The sequence below is a fragment of the Melopsittacus undulatus genome, chromosome 4, assembly GCF_012275295.1.
Source record: "Melopsittacus undulatus isolate bMelUnd1 chromosome 4, bMelUnd1.mat.Z, whole genome shotgun sequence".
In the NCBI taxonomy this organism is placed as follows: Eukaryota; Metazoa; Chordata; class Aves; order Psittaciformes; family Psittaculidae; genus Melopsittacus; species Melopsittacus undulatus.
The window spans coordinates 23,601,208-23,621,614 of NC_047530.1; the positions used below are offsets into that span (position 1 = coordinate 23,601,208).

General features: G+C 36.9%; 1 protein-coding gene across 2 annotated transcripts in view; it reads right to left on the bottom strand.

Annotated features, from left to right (window-relative positions):
* The window catches only part of PPP2R5C (protein phosphatase 2 regulatory subunit B'gamma), a 79,956-nt gene that overhangs the window by 26,925 nt on the left and 32,624 nt on the right, over window positions 1–20,407 (bottom strand). For both annotated transcript variants that reach the window (XM_005149553.4, XM_005149551.4), the window contains one exon: window positions 2,533–2,732. In XM_005149553.4, coding sequence (XP_005149610.2) covers window positions 2,533–2,732 — 200 coding nt within the window. The remainder of the gene's footprint in view (window positions 1–2,532; window positions 2,733–20,407) is intronic.

A 20,407-nucleotide genomic window follows, 5' to 3' on the forward strand; every position in this document is an offset into this window, starting at 1 on the left:
AAAACAGGTCATATAGGGAGCTAGGCACAGTGTTTTATATTTTTTATTTGTGAGGATGTCAAATGGAAAAAAAATACAGTAAGTTGTTCCATGCACAATGGAACCAATGAAGCCTGATTTGATCTGGCTTACGTTTTATATCCTTGAACAACAGAACATCAAATTGCTCAAAATCAAGGTGCATCATTTCCCAGTGAAGGCACAACAAACCTGAAATTCTTGTCTATTAAGTCATTGAAATTTAGAAAGACTTACAATGAATTAGTATCAGTGAACCCTCTACCCTTCTGTCAAATGCCTGATATTTTTCATAACTTCTCAGCCTTCTGACCAAATAGACAAGACACAAGCTGTAGTCTCATTTCCTCTAAGGCAAATTTCCCTCAGAAGTACTAAGTAAACATAGCCTAAAAGCAACAGCTCCCCAGCTTCTCCCCCCTCAAACCCCACAACATCTTGTCAAATTTATGAAGTTTGAGTCTTTATGAAAGCTGGGCTAGCATGCCAAAATTCCCTCTGTGCTATTAGCACAAGACAATACTTGATTCCAAAGGACATAACCAAAGAGAATGGGAAAAAAAAGGAAAAACAACTAACCTGCATTTTACCGTTTTACAGACATGTCTGTTGTAATAGTAGTTATGTACCCTTTTTTCTGATAGCCTATTTTGTGTAATGCTGGAGAATATTTTCTAACAGCTAGCATCAGAGATAGTGTTACACATTTTCTCCTCCCTTCTCCTGAGCAGCCTGGGTGAAGGCAGACACGAACAGCTCTAAGTGACAAGGTACAAAATCTGAAAGTCTTCTCTATTTGTGTGAATAAAGCCACCCTAATGGCTAAATTGAGTCACAAGTAGTATGCTTCTATTCACAGTAGCATTTCTTATTCTAGACCAAAGATAAAAGAAACCAAACAAAACCTCACATCTGCAAAACACCCAAACCAAAAATGTAACTACAGGAGGAATATAGCTGTTTCAGAACAGATGATCAAAAAAACCCAAACCTGTTCCATAAAAGGAGCCTAAGAAAACCTGTTATCTGAATTTAAGCTCAAAATACTCGTCCAGGGACTAACATAGCCTACTGCAGTGCTGTGTAAGTCCCACGCAAGGGAGCCCCACGCCCTTCAGAACCTTGCACATAATAAACATTTTAAATTCACCGAAAGTGTTGTCAAACAGATGGTGCATGCTCCCAGCAAAACACCGATTAAAATAGCAGCCAAATACTGCACGAAGATTTGGTAAACTGACCGAAGTGCAGACTTCATTACCATTAGTCATACCTGAAAGCAAAGAAAGTTTATATTCTCCTCAGCCAACTATATTCTGGCCATAACTGTTTGATGAAAGATGATAATGCAGGCACATAAGGCAAAAGTTACGGATTTATGGGCATTTAAGACTTCTTACACAGAGCAAATGCTCATGTCTGACTTAGACAGTCAAGATCTCGAACTCCATTTTACCTAAATGAAGTCTCAGCAAGCTTATTCTCTTCCATAACTCCCCTTTCATGAGTGTCAATTACTCCAAAACAAGCAATAATTACCAAAAAACAGATACAAACAAGCTATCAAGACATGGAAAAAGCCATGATCCTACATCTCCTCATTAATCATCCTCAATGCTTTGTGTACATTTGACATCTATAGTTATACAATCCTAACATACACAGAAGTTCTCATGAAAATATGTTTTAGTGAACATTTATGGGTGACCTCAAGAATAAGCAGTCTTCAGAATAAGCTATGTCTTTCATACTATAAATCCTCAGGATCTTTGAAGAAGCTTCAAAGCACCCAATTGTTAGGATGGCCTCAAAATTTTACTAAGTTTGTATTCATGTTAAAGATGCACTGTTTTCTCAGTCCCCTGAAAAATCACCTCAAGCTATAAAGTCCTGGGAAAAACATCACGTCACGCATGGTGAAGAGTTTCCTGTGGGCTCAGTAGCCAGGATTTTCAAAAGATGCTTTCTGTTCTCTGTGTATTGCAGACAACAGCTACAGACCTCAACTCAACTGCTACTCCACAGAACTGGTGTCAAGGCAGCACAACGAGAGCTTAAAGACTCTCCTGGAGTTTCAAGTCCACTGCAAAGAAGGAGCTGGACATAAACCCAACAGGAAAAACCCTAGGCCTAGCTGGCTAGGATTTCGATAGTGAGAAGAGAGAAACAGTACAGGCCTGGACTGTTCATATAGCTTGTTCCAGTAGAACCCTTATCTGCCATCCTATGGACTAAATAAAGTCTGACCCTTCTCACCTTTAAACACAGGAGAAACTCAATTGCTGGTACTGAATGAGATTATGTAAGATCACATCTGCAAGTTTGACAGTCTTAATTCCAAACTTCTATTTTTTTTCCAGGTTTTGAGTTCTGCAATCTACATGCTTTTTAAAGAGCTAGATGTATTTAACCTTCCTTCCTATTTTTATAAATAACTATTAAAATTGATACAGATAAAAAAGCAACCATGTATTAAAAAAAAATCAACATAGTTCTTATTGTTAAGTGACTTACCATATGTACTACTTCAGGATAAATAGGTTCTGTAATCACATTGCGATTGTGTGTAATATATTCTACCATTTCACTTAAAGCTGCTCGTTTTACTTCCTTCCACTTTAGGTCACTTAGTGGATCAGAAACAAAGTCAAAAAGTACACAACATTGTCGTAACTTCTGGATAAAAAGCTTTTCTTGATCAGCAGGAGGAACATCTGAAAAGTGAAAATAATTGGTTGTAAGTTATACTGCAGTAGACTGCACTCTTGTCCCCTCTGCCCCAAGACACAGGAGGCGTAGCAGTGTTTAAGACTAAAAGGCAAACTTTCTGAATCTTCAAATGATTTTCAGGAATATAATAGTCCACAGTTATGAGTCACATAACAATATGCTGTACATAACAGTGATGCATACTTGCCTTTGCCAGGAATTGATACTGCATGGAAAAAACATGAAATAAAAAACAACAAATCAAACAAAAGAAACACCTCATAGAATATCCAAAACAGCTCAGTTTGTGGAAGAATATTATGTCACATTTGCATAAATGTCTAGTATTAAAAAAAGCATTTAAGTCAGAGCCGCTTCTTAAACCTGGCAGCTGCCACCTCGCAAGGTCCATTTTTATATCAAGTGCCTTCTGTAACACAACAGGCCATAGGAACCACATCCAGGCACAGAACAACTATTCAGTAATTTTTTAAAACCTTCACTAACACATATTTAGAGAACCTGAAGCAACACACTTAGGATCTTCAACTACTTGGCCAATTTGTAACACTATTTTGAATGCTTGTTTCACACATACAAGAGTTAGGCTTGCATTAATTATCAATCTATTTAAGCACTTGCAGGAGTCTGGTTAACTGTGGCCAGCACTGCAAAGTTAAACAACACTGGCCTTCCAGAAAAGGCCATACTTAATGACCAAGATTAATATAAGAAAAAAAAACCCAGTAAATTTTAAAACAAAGTAAGTAAATATCTCATTTGATATTTAGTTGTTGTTTAATCATCACTCAGATGCAGCTGGTAAGAAACTAGTTTGACTTCTTCTGTGATACCTATCAAAAATATTTCCCAGGCTTCAGGTATCCTGAGACCAGACTCCCTCATCTTCCGTAACAAATAGAAGAAATAAATAAATAAATAAAATTTAAGCATTGTACTCTTGGTAACACAAAGGTTGCCTTGCCTTACGGAGTCTTCCTGCAGTGCTACTTTACTGTTTGAAAAGGATGCCTGGGTTATAAAAAAATTTACCTCTCAATTCCCACTTCACATGCTTTACACCTTAATCCTCTCTGCTGATCCTTTGTAATTAATTATGTAGCACTCTGAGGTAAAGCGAAATTAGACTGCACATTTCAAACTTCATGCACAACTGACAAGCAAGTAAGCCAGCACTACTTTTAACATCAGTATTTTCCAAGATAACAAAACTTCAAAAGAATTAAGTATACTCACAATGACATAAACCCACCAGTTATATTTTGAAACTAAAATAAGCCTAAATCACGAAGTCCAAGTATAGATGTAGAAGTTTAGGTTATTTATTTAGGTTCTTATTGTTAAGAAAGAACTGACACTAGACTGCCATTTATAAACATTCGTGTGTTGACAACTGACATACTGCCTATAGCTTACTTTTCAACAGTTACAGAAGTTATGCCTTTTAAACTCTACAGAGCTTTAAGCCTCATTGCCACAAAAATCTGTATGTGCTTCATTTTTCCCTTAAGTAATCCCATGAGCAGTGAAGATGACTAATGCATGTGAAATTACAGATCATTATACACAGCAAAACCTTTCACGATCAGAACCTTAACTTTCAGTACTTGGGAAATACACAATTAACTGGCTAGAGATAAAGAAAGCTGTAAGTTTGACAGCAGCAGATTTCATGTCCAATTAAAATTGTTACATGACTACAGGACCAAGGTAAAGACAAGAAATGTGAATGCACCACAGAAAGGCTGTGTAAATTAGCACATTTTATGTTTTTGCATAATGACTATTTTATTGTTAGATATGAACTAAGACATTAACAGCATGTTAAAAAACAAAGTAAAACTAGATTGCCCTTGTAAATAGTTCTGCAGTTGACACCCACTTCTGGCTGATAACTTTTCTTTTTCCTTAGAGTATTATAAAATGCTAAAATTTTCCTCAACACAAGCAGCAAGAGCTACCACAGAAGTATTTCAAGCAGTAATACTGAGTATGAACACACACAACCTAACACATGCAGGTACAATCTCATAAACTGAATGCCTGACCTAACTACAGTCCAGTTGGTTACATACAATGAGTTCCTCTCCTTTAAGTGCCTGACAAACTTTTTAAGATAACAAAAACGGGAGTAGCTCCTCCCTCTCAAAGAGAAGCTGCTTTCAAAAGTACTTTTGTTATAATAAACCTAGAGGACATACTTGGTTTTAAATGGCTGGATTTTTTTTTTTAGTTATGTACACAGAATTGTTCTGAAGATTAATTCCAGAATAAAAGCTTCTGAAGTAATAGCCCTGGGAACCATACAGAATAAAAACGTAGCATACATGAAAGAAACCATAACCAGCTACAGAACTCAGTTGCACCAAGCCACCTGGGACAGTGAAGGCTTCAAGAACTAGGAAGAAGGTGGTAAATGATGGGTGTCCCCAAACACAGTAACAGCTTTCTGGCAAGTAAAGCAAAATTCCTGTCCAGAGTTATAAACAAACTTCAAGACACACAAATTTTGTATCTGAATACACTTTCGTCTATTTGGATTGAAAACTATAGCAATGAGTGATTTCTTCTGGAAAAAAAGGATTTAATCAAGTAATTTGCATACTGAAGGTCTGCCAAATTTATGACCTAAATGTACAAAGTCTCAGATGCACAAAGTGGTTACCTTTTCTCAGTTAACTGTAAGATGGAAACTGGTTCAACCTGAAGGGTAAACAATACAATTTCACTTCAGGATACTGTGCTATGAATGTATGCTCCACAAGATCCAAAGCCCAAATAATAGAGACTATAATCATACAAGTAATGGGCATAAAATTACAGCGATTTACAGTACACTGACCTGAAAGGAGAGGAAGCATTAAAAATATAATTACTACTAATCTCAGAAGTTAAAGACTGAGAACTAAGAGGGTCAAGAAACACCCTTAACCAGGCAAGCAACCTCCCTCACCACTTAACTCTGAAGTGGCTTAACTATTTTAAGTACCTCAGTCACCCTTATTCTAGCTGAGAAAGATGTTCTTTATGCAGACTGAGAGCCTCACATATTTCTAAGGAACCATGTTTCATTTGTTTGTTGATGTCATCCCCCCCCCCCCCCCCCCCCCCGAGTCTTAATTCACAGCCTTCAGGTGTCTGGATCTCAATTTTCTTGTGGTACTTGTCTGGACTACTTGCCATCAAATAAAAGATCACTCCTACTTTTAAGGACTGAAAGGACAACTTCAGTATGACAGAAAAACAAGGTGGTTAAGAAGCTGATTTGAGTAGATAGTTTCTGTGCAGAAAATGTATGCACACCTGCAGAGGAACTCCAGATGCCCCAAGAAGTTGTTTATCCTCCAGCACATGACAGTGACTGGTTACAATCTTTCCGTAAACTGCATGGCAACTTCTACATCACCTTCCACTTCAACTAAGTGATCACCCACGACTCCCAATTACTGAAATTAACTGACTTGAAGAGATGCCATTAAGTAAAAGTTTCCATAACTGAGCAGCTCTGGTGCTCCACTCCTGAATAGCCATGAGAAGGCCACAGTTACTCAGAATCTAGTCCTTACAATAATACCATTTTGAATTATTTGGAGCTGTTCACTAAGTAGTGTTTTTTTTTGTACAAATGAAAAAAGACAAAAGAAAACCCCAAAACAAAAACCTCCCAAGCAAAATAAAAACAAAATTAAAACAATAAAAAAACCACCACACCTTTACCACCTCCATTTGCTAGCCACTAGTTACATTATTTTCACAGAATGTTTCTAAACAGTAACACAAGTATATCCAAAGACTCTGTATTCGACACTTATCCCTATCAGTAATCATACTTTAAATGAGTACTACTTCTGGTCTTCTGCAGGAATAGTAGCATACGTTTTCAGAATCTCAAAAGAATTTCAGTCTTACATTTGGATTGGTTTCCCAGCAATTCCTGACACAAATATTGTAATGGCATGTTTTATGCCTAAATCCACGTAATTTAGCTACTATCCTTTTTGCAAGATAGAAAGATACACTAGAAAAAGTACTAAAAGCACGTGGGTACTCTGAAGATAGGCTTCTGTGCCTGAGTGATCAGCTACTTGTTTTACTCAGATTTTTCAGTTTCTTTCCTTCCAATCCCAAGACATTAGATTGGCTTACACAACCAACCTACAGAGGTGGAAGCTCTGCCACTTCTATTTTAACTGTATCAATACAGAAGTAGCTATTCAGTAACTGCTTACACCAGTAACTGTCCTCCCTCTGTCCTTGCTTCTCAACAGGATGTGGTAAACATTCTGTACCCAGGAGCTACCAACAGACTACAGCACCCTGAGAAACCATTTTTTAAGGTACAGCATAGCTAAAGAACCAAACCAGTTATATTCCAACAAATCACTTTTTTTCCTGTCTTCATACTAAAACAAATTTTGTCAGCTTTTAGAAAATTAGAAATCAAGTAAAAATAAACCATAAAACACTGAACTTAAGTTTTTAAGTGCCTGAATATTGTATGTTACATGAATAATTTTCAAATTGTAGAAGCATAGAGAACTTACTGTCCTCTGGATAACATTTCTTTATGCTCATTCAAATCTAAAATTATTTTTCTAGTTTTGTATTGCGATTGTGTCAACACTAGGCATTGATGATTGATCCATCCCCCATCTTCTTTGCAGCAGCCCCTTTTTCTGCAATAACAGTGTAATTCAATAGTTGTTGAGTAAAGGACAAAAGGCAAGGCAAGGCCAGTAGGTAACCCAGATATGTCACACAAAACAGCTGTTTTCTAGTATAGATTGGAACTGAAATAAAAGAAGTTTAAAGGTTTTAGATCATGTCCTGACAGGAAGCACAGCTCATACAACTTCTACCACAAAACACAATTTGTGGTCAGTAAAAATAGGAGTGCTTGTATTAGACTCAAGAGAGTACAATATATAAATATTTTAAGTAGCACAGAAGTGCAACAACCTTCCACTCTTAACCTCAATATTGAAGACAGATGCACATGTAAGCCTGTAAAGTGTCATGAAAGAATACAGGCTTAGTCCAAAAGAACTGAGCTGTAAGTTTAAATTACTTTTCTATATATTGATAGAAAATAAGGTTTAAAAACAATGCTTAAATCCATACATACATGGCCAGTTTTCTAGATAAAATTCACAAGCAAGCTGCATTTTACTTTATTTCCAAATAGTGGTGGGTTTTTATTTTTTGTGTGGGTTTTTTTGTTTGTTTGTTTTTTGTTTGGTGTTTTTTTCATTTAAATAATGCAGTGGTTTTATTTAAAGAAATCCTTCCCACCTTTCCCCTCACAAGCAAACAAATCCTGGTTAGTAGATTTCTTTTTCAACAAAGCAACAGCACTGATGTTGCTCCTATGCTGGTCTGCACTCTGGATGAAGTTGTAACTCCACTTAAGATAAAAACTTATTTCACCTACAACAGCATGTGTATTAAACCAATATAAACCATGATACAGAAATGGGGAGAAGACATTGGAATTCATTAAGTACTAAGGTACATAGCACTTAAAATTTTTAGTTTCTAGGAAATGAAAATCTGTCTAAATTTTAATTCAAATGAGCAGCTTTTCATTGGATTATGAGACTTCTAGAGCAATACATTCTTCCAATTAGCAGGAGAAGAGAAGGCTGTCAGAATCAAGTGGGCCATTATTAGACAAATTTAACAGCAACAGGGAATAAAAAAGCCACCACCCAAAAAAACCCACTTAAGAGAGCCTGAAAGGAATGTGAAGCACATGTTTTGTAAGTCCTGGAGTGAAGCTCAAAACAGGTGCTTCACAATACTAATCTCCTCGGAAAGCTGCAGCTGTTGGGGAATGCAGTGCTGAGGGCTATTGCTAGTGGCAGCTATCTCCTAACTACAAGATCACATTGTGGTTTTGAGGATGGAGAAACTACGTAATGACATTTAACTGTCAAACACTTAAGGTGGGAGGTTTTAAGGACTAACTGGTAATGAAGTAGAAAAACAAACAAACAAACCTGCTGTCATTTCATACTATTTGGCATAATTTTTTACAAACTAAACAACCCGAGGCACTGGAATTACTTCCAATATCATCTTTTCCAGGTATACTTCATAAGCCTAATGATGATAACAGTAGATCAGTGAATAATCCCTACTCCTAATTGTCTAACTTTTTTAGAAGAGAACCAACATCACTCTGCATCTAAGCTCCTGCTTTACAAAGATTTTCATCAGAAGACAACTCTTTTCTTAGAAGCCATATGAAATTTAAAAACCCCTACCTTAACACATCTGTAGTAGGATTTCAGAGATATAAGAATTTTTAGACTATATTTAAATGTTTAAAAATAGAAAGTGAAGAGTGAAAGTGGTAACTGAATAAATACTTTAAAGGCAATGTACCATAAAGTGAAAACCAGGAACACTTACAGAGGAAATGGCAAGTGACATAAACCGAATTGGGCTAGAGCTAATGAAATAAAAATTCCACCTGGAAACCAGGGAGCAAAATCACAGGGAGGATAATCAAATAGACAATGGAAGAAAAAACTGTCTTAACAAGGAAAAAGAAATCAAACTGATAAAGAACTCTCACTAGAGCTTTTTGGCATCCATATGCTGTTAACATACTGTTAATATGACAGTAAACCTAACTTTTAAACACAAAGCACTTATTAGAAACCTGAAAGAAAAATCCTCAATTTCCTAGCTGTTACACTGTACCTGAATCCATTCTCACAGCTGTTTTTAACAGTTTCTCTGAAAAGATGAAGCACGACTGGGGTGAGACCAGACCTTGGTTACAGTACAGAACATGATTTAAGTGCATGGTGTAATTCAGAAGATTTACATTAAGTAAACTGAAGTAACCCACGAACCACTGAATAAACTCTGCTGCTCTGGACACTTGGTTGAAGTATCCGCTAATCAAGCCTAACTACCTACTATATATAAGCAGAAGGGCTGTTTCTCAAAACACACCCAAACTCCACATACCAATCTGTAACTCTAGTCAGCTACTGCTGATGGGCCTGAGTAACTTGCCAATCAATGTTATCTGTCGCACATCTACAATAAATATAATTCAAGGAGCAATCAACCACCAAAACATAAAATAACTTGTATGCTTCCCCAGAGCATATCAGCCTGCTTCTTCCTCTCCTCACTCTTCCTACATACTCTATAAATCTTGTCAGTTACTCCCTGGTTTCTATTGGATGTTTCTGAATGACAAAATAGGTTAATTTAATAAGAACTTTTAGAATAATTAGTTAGAGGTATCACAAGAATTCACTGAAGAATACTGGGTCATGTGTGGCTTGGAAAGAGATGATACACAGATTAGAAAGCAGGAAGAAAAGCACCCTGGATGGTTTTCTATGGTCAAACATGTTTCACACCCTAATGCAACCTAAACCAAATACCCAGCTTCTCACACAAGGACTATGGTTTTAAACAGTTTATAAATAGTTGTGCTGGAAAGTCTAAAGTTAGTCTAAAGCTAACATGTCTTTATCTTAAAAAAATCTTCCATAACCATTCCTTGATAACAACACTGAATCAGCTTTCTAAAGTCTTGTCATGGTTTAACTCTGGCCAGCTACTAAGTACCACACAGCTGCTTGCTCACTCTCTCCCAGCCGTGAAAAAGTACGTGGAGGACAATCAGGAAAAAACAGGGCACACAAGTTAGGGACAGTTCAATAACTGAAATAAAAAAAAACAATAACAATAAAAATAGAGAGAAATAAAGCCCAAGAAAGAAAAGTGATGCATGATACAACTGCTCACCACCCACTGACAAATGCCCACCCAGATTGTCCCCAAGCAGTGATTGGTGGCTCCTAGCCAACTCCCCCAGTTTATATACTGACCATGATGCTCCACGGTATGGAATACTCCTTTAGCTAGTTTAGGTCAAGAGTCCTGTTTGCTTCCTCCCATCTTTCTGTGCCCCTCCTCACTGGCAGAGTGTGAGAGACTGAAAAGTCCTTCACCAGGATAATTGCTCCTGAGCAACGACTAAAACGTGTTATCAGCATTGTTCTCATCCTAAATCCAAAACAGCACTGCACCAGCTAGTTAGAAGAAAATTAAATCTATCCCAGCCAATATCAGGTGAATTTTCCACTCGTTTAAAAACAGAAATAGGATTAGCAACAGGGTAAGTCTTTTGAAGAGGAAAAGCTTTAACAGCGCAGGTAACTCCAAGCTGAGAGGCAAACTAAGGTCCCAAATGCTGATCAACAATTAATATCATCCCAAGTCACCATACAGCATTAGAACTTCCAACAGTCATTACAAGATACACAAGAAATATCACCAATACCACCAGGACTTTTTTTTGTGTTTTTCCTGAGAGAAATTTCTTAATAAATTCTCCTCAATAGACAAGAAGTCCCATCCCCTATGTGTGGGTTTTAAATTTAAACTGAGGCCTCCAACACATCTGTAAATATAGTGGGCAAAAACAAGTTGCTGCTTTCATTAGTTATGAAACCAAAAGTGATCCACTACTGCATGGCCAATAAGCTCTGGACGTGTTTAGACATCTGACTCCAAGCAGATTTCCCGAAGTATTATTTTATTTATAATTTTCTTTTTAAACGGAAGATTCAGATGTGCAATTAAAGCAATTTATTTTAATTTCTTCCACTTAAAAATAAGCTTTAGGATTCTTTATCCCTTAAGTTACATTAATGAATACTGAGCTTCCAATAGGAGGGAGTGAGAAAGTTATGCAGCAAAGCAGGTATGCTCAAAATTTTGCTTTACAGAGGATGTGTTTATTCTAATTCAAAGGTCAGTAAGATCTTAATTTCCTACTAGGACAAGCACAACACAGGTTTTTTTTCGTGGCATTCAAATAACTTACAGTCTTCAAAAACCCCTGTGCATCAATTTTTGGATTTTAAGATACTTTATATAGAAGTTTAGACACACCAGGAGCAACAAAAGATATAAATATACTAGGTTAGAAGAAAGATCCTAGTGTTAAGGCCAGTTACAGTTTGTTTGGAAAATATTTTTGAAGAAAACTTATTACACCCAAAGAACAGACAACACACTTTTTCCTTGAACTATTTAAGGGATTTCAGGCTCTGATCAATTTTGTTCCAGTTTTCCTTCCAACATGGCTTAAATGAACACAGAACACCTTTGAAATACCACTGACATTGTCATGCTTTCACTTTAAATACAAAAGCAACACCAGAATTCAGTTTTAGAGGCTGTGTGAGACCACACAGCCAGGAGCTTTAATTCAAAAATACAAATTAAAATCTTTCCATAAAAGTCCTCAAAATGAAAAGTCTTTCAAATTAGTAAACTGCAACAAACAACTAGAAAAGCCCCAAATGCGTTATTTTTACATCTTTTCCGTTTCATGTATTACTTTTTCTTGCATAACTTATAAAGAAACATTTACTTAATAAAATTAAGGCTGTTATCAGTAACGACCAATTATGAAAACTGACAGAAAACTGCCACTTCCAACACTTGTAACAATCCAGAGTCAGACCCCACCCTTAATTTTAACTACCTTTGAAAAAGAAAACCTAACTGGCAAGTTACAGCAGATATGGTACTGCATATTTTGTATATGCATTAAGTGGAACTGATTATAAGAGTTGCAGACGTGTCTCTAAAATACCACACGCTCAGAGCATCATTTAACTCTGCTTTGTCTCAGAAGCCAAGCACCAGCTCTGTTAGGCTGGCAAGACTGTACTTTCATTCATATAGAGTGTTTACCTCCAGCATAAAGGTTAGAACCTTTATAAAAGCCACCTCCACCAGAGGGGCATCTTGTTTAAGTATGAAGTAAATATTCCTGCAGCTATTAAATACTGCTGGTGCTCACTTAATCTGTGTGATTTACAATGTGGTTTCAGTAGCCAACAGTATTTGGTAGCACATGAAGAGAATTAGCTGACTACAGAATCAATTATTAATTTTGCTTTGACCAGAAACAGAAATAATACTTTCCTCAGAAACACATGGCACTGAATTTTCATCTTAAAAGGTATTTCATAGCACCAAACCAGAAAATTTTTGATGCAGGAATAAAAATTTGGAAAAAATACGCATTTATACTGATATATCTCGCTTCCTTGAAAGGGTGTGCAAATAAAATCACGAGTCAGTAAATGTAGCTTAAAATTCCAGCTAACTACTTTCCTATAATTTCACGGAATTTTCAGTTCAACAGAAAGTCCCATCCAGACATGTTTTACAGCAATACCCCCAGAGATTTTAAGTGTGGTATGAACACTTATCACTGTTTCCAGCAGCAGAACTTACACTCTTTATATGGGAAAAGGATCCATACAAATGCAGAAACAACCCAAACAAAGTGAAGCAAGAGGAATGAAAGCATAGAGTAAAAGCAGTAGCAAGGTAAAATATATCCTATGATACAAAATTATACACAGTAAGTGATGAGTTAATAAGCATGTCACCATGTTGAATGCAACGGAAGCGATAACTAAACAACCTCCTTTAGGTGCACTCTTACAAAAACACTCCCCAAAATTTGCTTCAGGATATACCAGTAAAAAACCATGAGTCTAAGTCTGGCTATGCACTGTGGCTATGTCTGGATGTCCTTTGAAAAAATCTAGCAAAACCATACAAGAGAGAATATAATAGTCATTTGTATTAATACAAATCCTTCGACAATTTGAACAATTATCTAATAATAACAGATGAAACCCATCAGTAAACATTTCACATTCCTATCCTATACACACAAGATGCCTAGGTTTATTACGAACAGAACTGCTGCTGCTTCTTCAGGAAGATGGTCTTGTTAGTCTTTTTTGAGGCAACACTTTTAGAAAGGAACAGTGGATGGGTTTCAAAGCTAATGATTTAGTGTATAACTGGTTAACCAATGTAAAAGAACAGCAGAGATTGAGAACTTTCTGTAAGAACATAGGAAACTCTGGCAAGAAGGACAACTCTGAGCTCCAGGAGTCAGGCTGAATACCAATGGAGTAGGAATGGTTTGGAAGGAAGGCACCCAAACATGCAGCTGGCTCTCACCCCTTTGTATTATCAATTTATAATTGGTTTGTACTGGAGGAAACATAACAAGCATTTTTAACTCTTTAATTCTTAGCTGAGGTTTAACCATTTAATCCAATCTCAACAACAATTATGGCCCACAAGCAGAAAAGAACATGAGTGCTGGCCCTAGGAAATCCCATTTATTGGATTAGCAAGGGTGAAAAAAAGTTTTGAAGGTTTTTTGCATGGGAATATTTCCACAAAACAAGCCTCCGATTTTACAAGTAGCTGTAATTTTAAAATGAAATCCACTGAAAGAGAATTAGCACAATTTATCACTGTGATGGAAGCATCTTTAAAGAAAACTATTAGGATGTCCAACTCAACAACACTGTACAACTGTAATATACCTTTCTTCCCAGGCAGATTTTATTCACTTTTCACAACAGAGAGTTACTAAGTTTAAGTATATTAAAGTATTATATATAAAGAAATATGCTCAGACCAGTTATCATCCTTAAAAATATCTATCTGTGAATAAAACGCAAGATGCATGTAAAGGGGGATATTATCATTACATAGAAAACACAGAAGGAGTAAACCAGATCAATTTTCCACTGCAGTATACACCTACCAAAAAAAAAAAACAACCCAGCATGAAAGGTGACTTTGAAATTTCTTTTGGTATGCTTTCATAATCTGCATAAGTCAGTTTCAACCTATTAATGATCCAAGAAAGGCAAACTGAGTACATGCAAAGGAAATCATGCTTGAAATTTATCAAGTTCTTAGAAAGTATTAGGAAGTTGATAACAATTACCTCTGGATTTTTAGACCTTTAACATGATGGTTTTATAATGCAGGAAGATTACCAGAAACATGTTGTAGGGATCTGTGTTAGAAATTACACTGCTCAACATTTTCATAAACACCACAGAAGATAAACAGCAAGGTCACACAATTTGTTAATGCTGCATCCATTGTCAGTTTAAAGCTTGTTAAAAAGAACTACAGAAAAACTTCATGATACTGAGCAAACAAATTCAGTCTATTAGATCTTTCCAAAAGATAATAAAGAAACATGGGTGAAACAGGTGACTGTGCCCATTTATGAGTTCTAGTTTATTCAGAAGATACTTTTAGTTATGGGTGTTCTGTAAAAAACACATACCTGCCATGTTTTTTTACTACTGCTGTGCTCCTAACAGAATATTAAGAAATTAACAAAACACCCTTTTAGAATGCCAGTATTTTTAAAGCTGCATGTGGTTCCCAACACCCAACTTTAACAGTCTGCAACAACTTGATAAGAATAATTCAAAACACCATACCACCAAAAATAGAGAGGTAACACTGAGGTAAAAGTGCTACTAATAAGCATGCTGGCACTAAACATTCTAAAAAGTCTGCCTTCATAACTGAAAAGAAAAAAAAGACAGTTTACAGTAACAGTATTGCTCTTTGTACATCAAAATTCATACTGTGGTATTTTTAAGTGACAGTAAGGCCAGTAATTTTTTTTGGCCAACATGCAGAAGGAATGACAGAATCACAGAATAATTTTCATCAGAAGGAAGTACCTCGTTTCTGCTAGTCTACTCCCTCACTCAAAGCAGGGTGAGCTAGTTAGACCCAGCTGCTCATGGCATTGTCCAGTTAATGACTTAAGTATCTCCAAGCACAGTCCCTTTGGAATCCAGTATTTAACCACTTCTACTGTGATTTTTTTTTTGCCTTATATTTAATTGCAACTTCTTGTGCTACAACTTCTGTCAGTTACTTCTCACTCACTCACTGTAACCTCTGAGGAGAGCCTGGCTCTGTCCTCTATACCCTCCCATCAGTTGGAGATGGGATCTCCCCTTAGCCTTCCCTTCCCCAGACCAGTTCTTTCAGCCTCATTTTGTACATCATGAGATTAGTGGCGACTGCTGAATTTGGTCTGTATTACTTCTCAAGTGTGACCTTTGGCCTCTGCTTCCCACTTAATTACAAAATAGCGCTTTTTATGGTTTTAGTTTTTAGCTCAGAAACAATTCCTGCAAAGCAAGAACCTTCATGATTTTTTTGCAAGCATGGTTACGCAAAAGTATCTTCAGATGAATTATTTTCCAAGAAGAAACACATGCCAGTTTCTTTCTAAAATGGAAGTGCCAAGCTTTTCTCCTTTAAGAACTAAATTGCATACTTCAGGGTTAAATGCAATATGCAGCTCACTTAACAGTCATTTCCTATGTTTACACATTGTCAAAAGGGACTTGACCTTTCATAGCCATTTACAAAAATCTAAAGTAAGTGGAAATGCACCTTGCAATAGCTAGATAGCAGCTGGCTGCTTTAAGAACCTGACAGCAATTCATAGTGATTTGGTAACCTTTCAGTTCCAGATCAAATGTGGCTCAATCTCAGGGTAAAAACCTCAGACAGGTGCCTGGTGCTCTGTTAGTACCTACCCCAACAGAACAAAGACCTTTCAATAGGCTTTGGCAAGCATGAAATGTTTATCTAAACACTGAGCTTTCCAGCACAAAAACATTGCTACTGACATTTTTAGCCCTGTAGAAAAGCCCTATGTGCAGACAGAATATTAATCTTACTCGAGATTAATGCATAGAAGGGGTACATCGTAAATATGGACAAAGTTAACAATTTTTCCTTGAAAAAGAAAATGCAAGCAACCTTCAAAAATGCTAAAGTAGCTTAGATAATGACAAAAAGTTGAATCTGTCAGTTACTGGTCTGGAAGGCAGAGAAGGATGGACAATAAGATATTTGAAACAGGTTACGACTTACAGAAAATGTCAGTTTGAGGTAACACAGTATCAGGGTGTTATTCTCCTTCCCACACAACTTTCAGTATGTCTTGCAAAACACCATGCTCTTCAAAACTTATTTTCAAGAACAGACATTACCAATCCCCACCAGTCAGCAACTAAGCCACTAAGGTAACTTCTATGTTCTGGTAATTCTGCCATTGCAGATCAGAGCAGAATTTTATCTGTATTTTGTTCAAATACCTGTGTCTTGATTTCATAAGAACACTGGCATTTGAACTACCTCTATGTACTGATAAAACAGTACTAAGATTTTTTAACAGCACTGAACTGTATTCTCAATGAAAATGTTGCTCCCCCCTCCCAATAAGCACTTACTATCTGTCTACAGAATGAATTACAATTATTTTGTACCTGCAACTGTACTCTGTACTACAGCTACATTTTTCAGCAAAACAACAGTAAATAGGAACTGGTAACTCTCAAGTCTAGTGACAAATGTTTACTGTTTTTCCTAATCCACGCTGCTTTTACAGCTGTTTTCTTTGCTTGAAGTGCTGAGATGGAAATCAAAAGGTTCCAATTCCTTCCCCCCAGGCCTCATTTTATTTATGTGGATACTCCTGTTAGGGCTCTAAGTGCACTTTCATCACCCTGGGGGTTTAGCAGCCAGAAGGGCTCCATAAGAAGACACATCTTGAAAACACCATGCAGCTCTGCTTTCCTCCTTGTAAAAATATTAAATTCGTGCTACCTAATAAATATCTTCTCTGTGCTGTCTTAATGTCATCTTCATAGCTACTCACATGCTGATGCACAAAGATCCTAAAGGAGCTCTCTCTGCAGACACCCGATGACCAGTTGCTTTGGCTACACCATTTGTTTCACAGCCAGATACAAGCCCAAGTCTCTACCCAGGATTACAAACCACAAGAGTTATTCCATGGCCATAACGGCTGCTCAAACTGAATTGTAATTTTCTGGGAAGCTTTGGATCATTTCAATACTAGGCAAGCTTTCAGTTAACCATGATAACCAGTGACAAGCAGCTCAGCTGCCCATTATACACTATCTTTGTACTCTAAAAAGATCAATGCAGCAGTAGCATAACTTGGATCTCCTGGAAAGCCTGTTGCGGCTGAATGACCAAGGACTCATTACCCCATTAGATCAAACACCCTCACGGAACCAGTGCTTTTAGCACAAGCAAACAACATACAGTAATGGCTTCATGACACTTGTGGTCATCACTGATTAGGCTCTTTTGGTACCTGTTATTTTCCACCACCAAGTCCAAAGTCATCTTTTGCAGACTGGATTTCTACACACTGGTGTTGAACAACTGCCAACAGTCTATGGTTGTGACAAAGGGCATAGTATCTGAATTAAGAAAGGAGAGCAAGCATACTGACAGTGACCAGAGTCAGTCAACAGTCCTGTGGTTGCTGAACAAGTCTAAAGTGAATAGAAACACCAAACTAGGTAGTCTGCACATTAGGACCCAGATCAGCAAGGTACAAGGCTGGACAACCACATAGCTGCAATGACTAAGGCCACGGGTCTGACCTTAAAAGACAGCTCCTGAGGGAAAGCAGAACCTCGACAAGACTTCTCACAGGTCTTTCCACAGCACTCTGACTCAGAATTACATGGCTGCACCACATCCAAGAAGACTTTGAGCACTGGCAGCCAGTTGAACTACTGGAGGATGGGGTATCTGGGGACCCCTCCTATCCTGAAAATACCTATTGCTCCTCCTTATTGGTGATGGTGCAGACACCAGTGGCAGCAAAACCTTTATTTCTTATTTACAAGACTTGTAACATAATCTTAAAAACCCACACCTCTATCTATTTTTCCAACTGTGTTATTTCAGCAAAGCTATAAGTAGCCCAGACAATAAAGCTGTCTGCAGTTCAGGAGGAACAAGAGGAAAGGGAGCAAGATCCCATCCCATGCTGGATCAGATTTCCTTTTTATTCTGCAAAAACTACATATTCCATGTGATGCAGGTATAGAAAGGGCTTCAGAATTAACTTTAAAAGCATGTCTGCAATTTTTAAGAAGTTCTGATAGTGTAGTACACAAGGCCTCACAGATTTTTTTAAAAATAAGACTAAGACCAAATATGGTAGCTAAAGTATAAAGGTAAAATAAAACACAGTATACCAGCTCAAAAATTTAGCTTAAACATTATATGAATTTGTGATAAAGCAATATCTTTTCCATTACAACAAACTAGATCAGCTAGGACCAACTGACAGGCTTGTGCCCCCACACTTTTGACATATAAGTTTTAGCTCTTATAGCTGCAAAAAGAAATTCTAGTAGAAATTTAATTTCATACAGCAACAGATGATGTAAAAGGACAACTGCAGAAACAGCACAGATTGGGACAAACAGTAAATGTGTCATCAGGCTTCAGTTACCAGCTGATTTTTACTGCTATTAATTTTATATGTATTGTTCTGACAGGCTTCATTTTGAAGGCAGATCAGTACTGGTAGCACCAGAGCACCTAGTGAAAGGAGGCACACAGAAAACAACACAAGTTCTGGATACACATACACATGTACATAAGGGATGCTTTTCCCCATCTTAGTGTCAAAAAACTCCGTAATACCAGAACCACATCTTATTTCCTAGGACCTGAAAAAATGCAAGAGAATCTCCCAGTTATTCCCTGATTGTTTACAAGAAAGTCCATTCTCATCACCCATTAAAAAAACCAAAAACACCAAACAAAACCCAACAAAATTAAGAAAAACATAGCAACAAATCAAACCACAAAACCCCTTAACCTTTACTGCTGTGTACCAAAATTTTAGATACACTGCATCAAGAATGTAAGTCTTAAGAAAATAAATTTCAGAACATTTTCTTAAAAAAATAAAAAAATAATCCATTGTTTCTACAATTACATATCTGATTGGAGCAAAAACAGGGATGGTAAATTCACTGACAAGAATCTTAGGATCATATTGAGACAAAGGTTTACTAAGGTTCTTCATTATAACATTTCATCATTATGATTCCAATGTTGTTTTGCACTCCTAACTCGCACCTTTAAAAGATGATGCTTCTCTTCTCTTCCAAAAGGCAGCATCTATCAGAGAATTAAAGTGATTTGTGCAGAGTGAAAAGCAAAGGCCTTATCAACAGGTCAGGCAGTTGCATTTCCATTCCCCTGACAACAAGCACAGTCCTTATTCTAACTCAAGGGAATGTTATCGCATGCCCCACCCCGCAGACCAAAATGAGTTTCAAATACATCCAGTCCCACTTCAGACAGAGAAAGAGGTGACTCCTCTTTTAAAGGGTAAAGAGAAATTGGGATTTCTCAATTCATGAAGATCAGTGCTACTGCTTAAAGGAGCAGACTTCTGAATAGCTGCATTTGTTGGGTTGTTTGGTGGGTTTTTTTCAACTTTCAAAGAAAATTTTTTTCAGTGTATGAAATATTAATGAGAAATACACTTTTCAGTACTAACATCAAGCCAACATCAGTGAAAGCTGAGGAGCAAAGGTAACCAAGAATTGTATCAGGTGTGTTTCTTGCATATAAATGTCATTGTTCAAGGTATGCTGATCCCAGCTAATACATGTTCAGCTTTCACAAAAAGTTCTGCACCAAAACAAACTTGAGACAAAAAAAAGCAGCTTTGATTGGTTAACAAGCAAAATTAAAAATTAAAAATTTTTATTTTATGAAATGAAAAAATTAAAAAAAAAAAAAAAACAAAACACAGCAATGCAAAATTTTACTAACTGCAAAAATACAGATCAAGAAATGCACACGCAGTATTACCCAGAAATGTCATACCAACATGTATTTACCCAAGGAATTATATAAAATGTAGATCTGCAATACACTAATTCTATAAACCCAA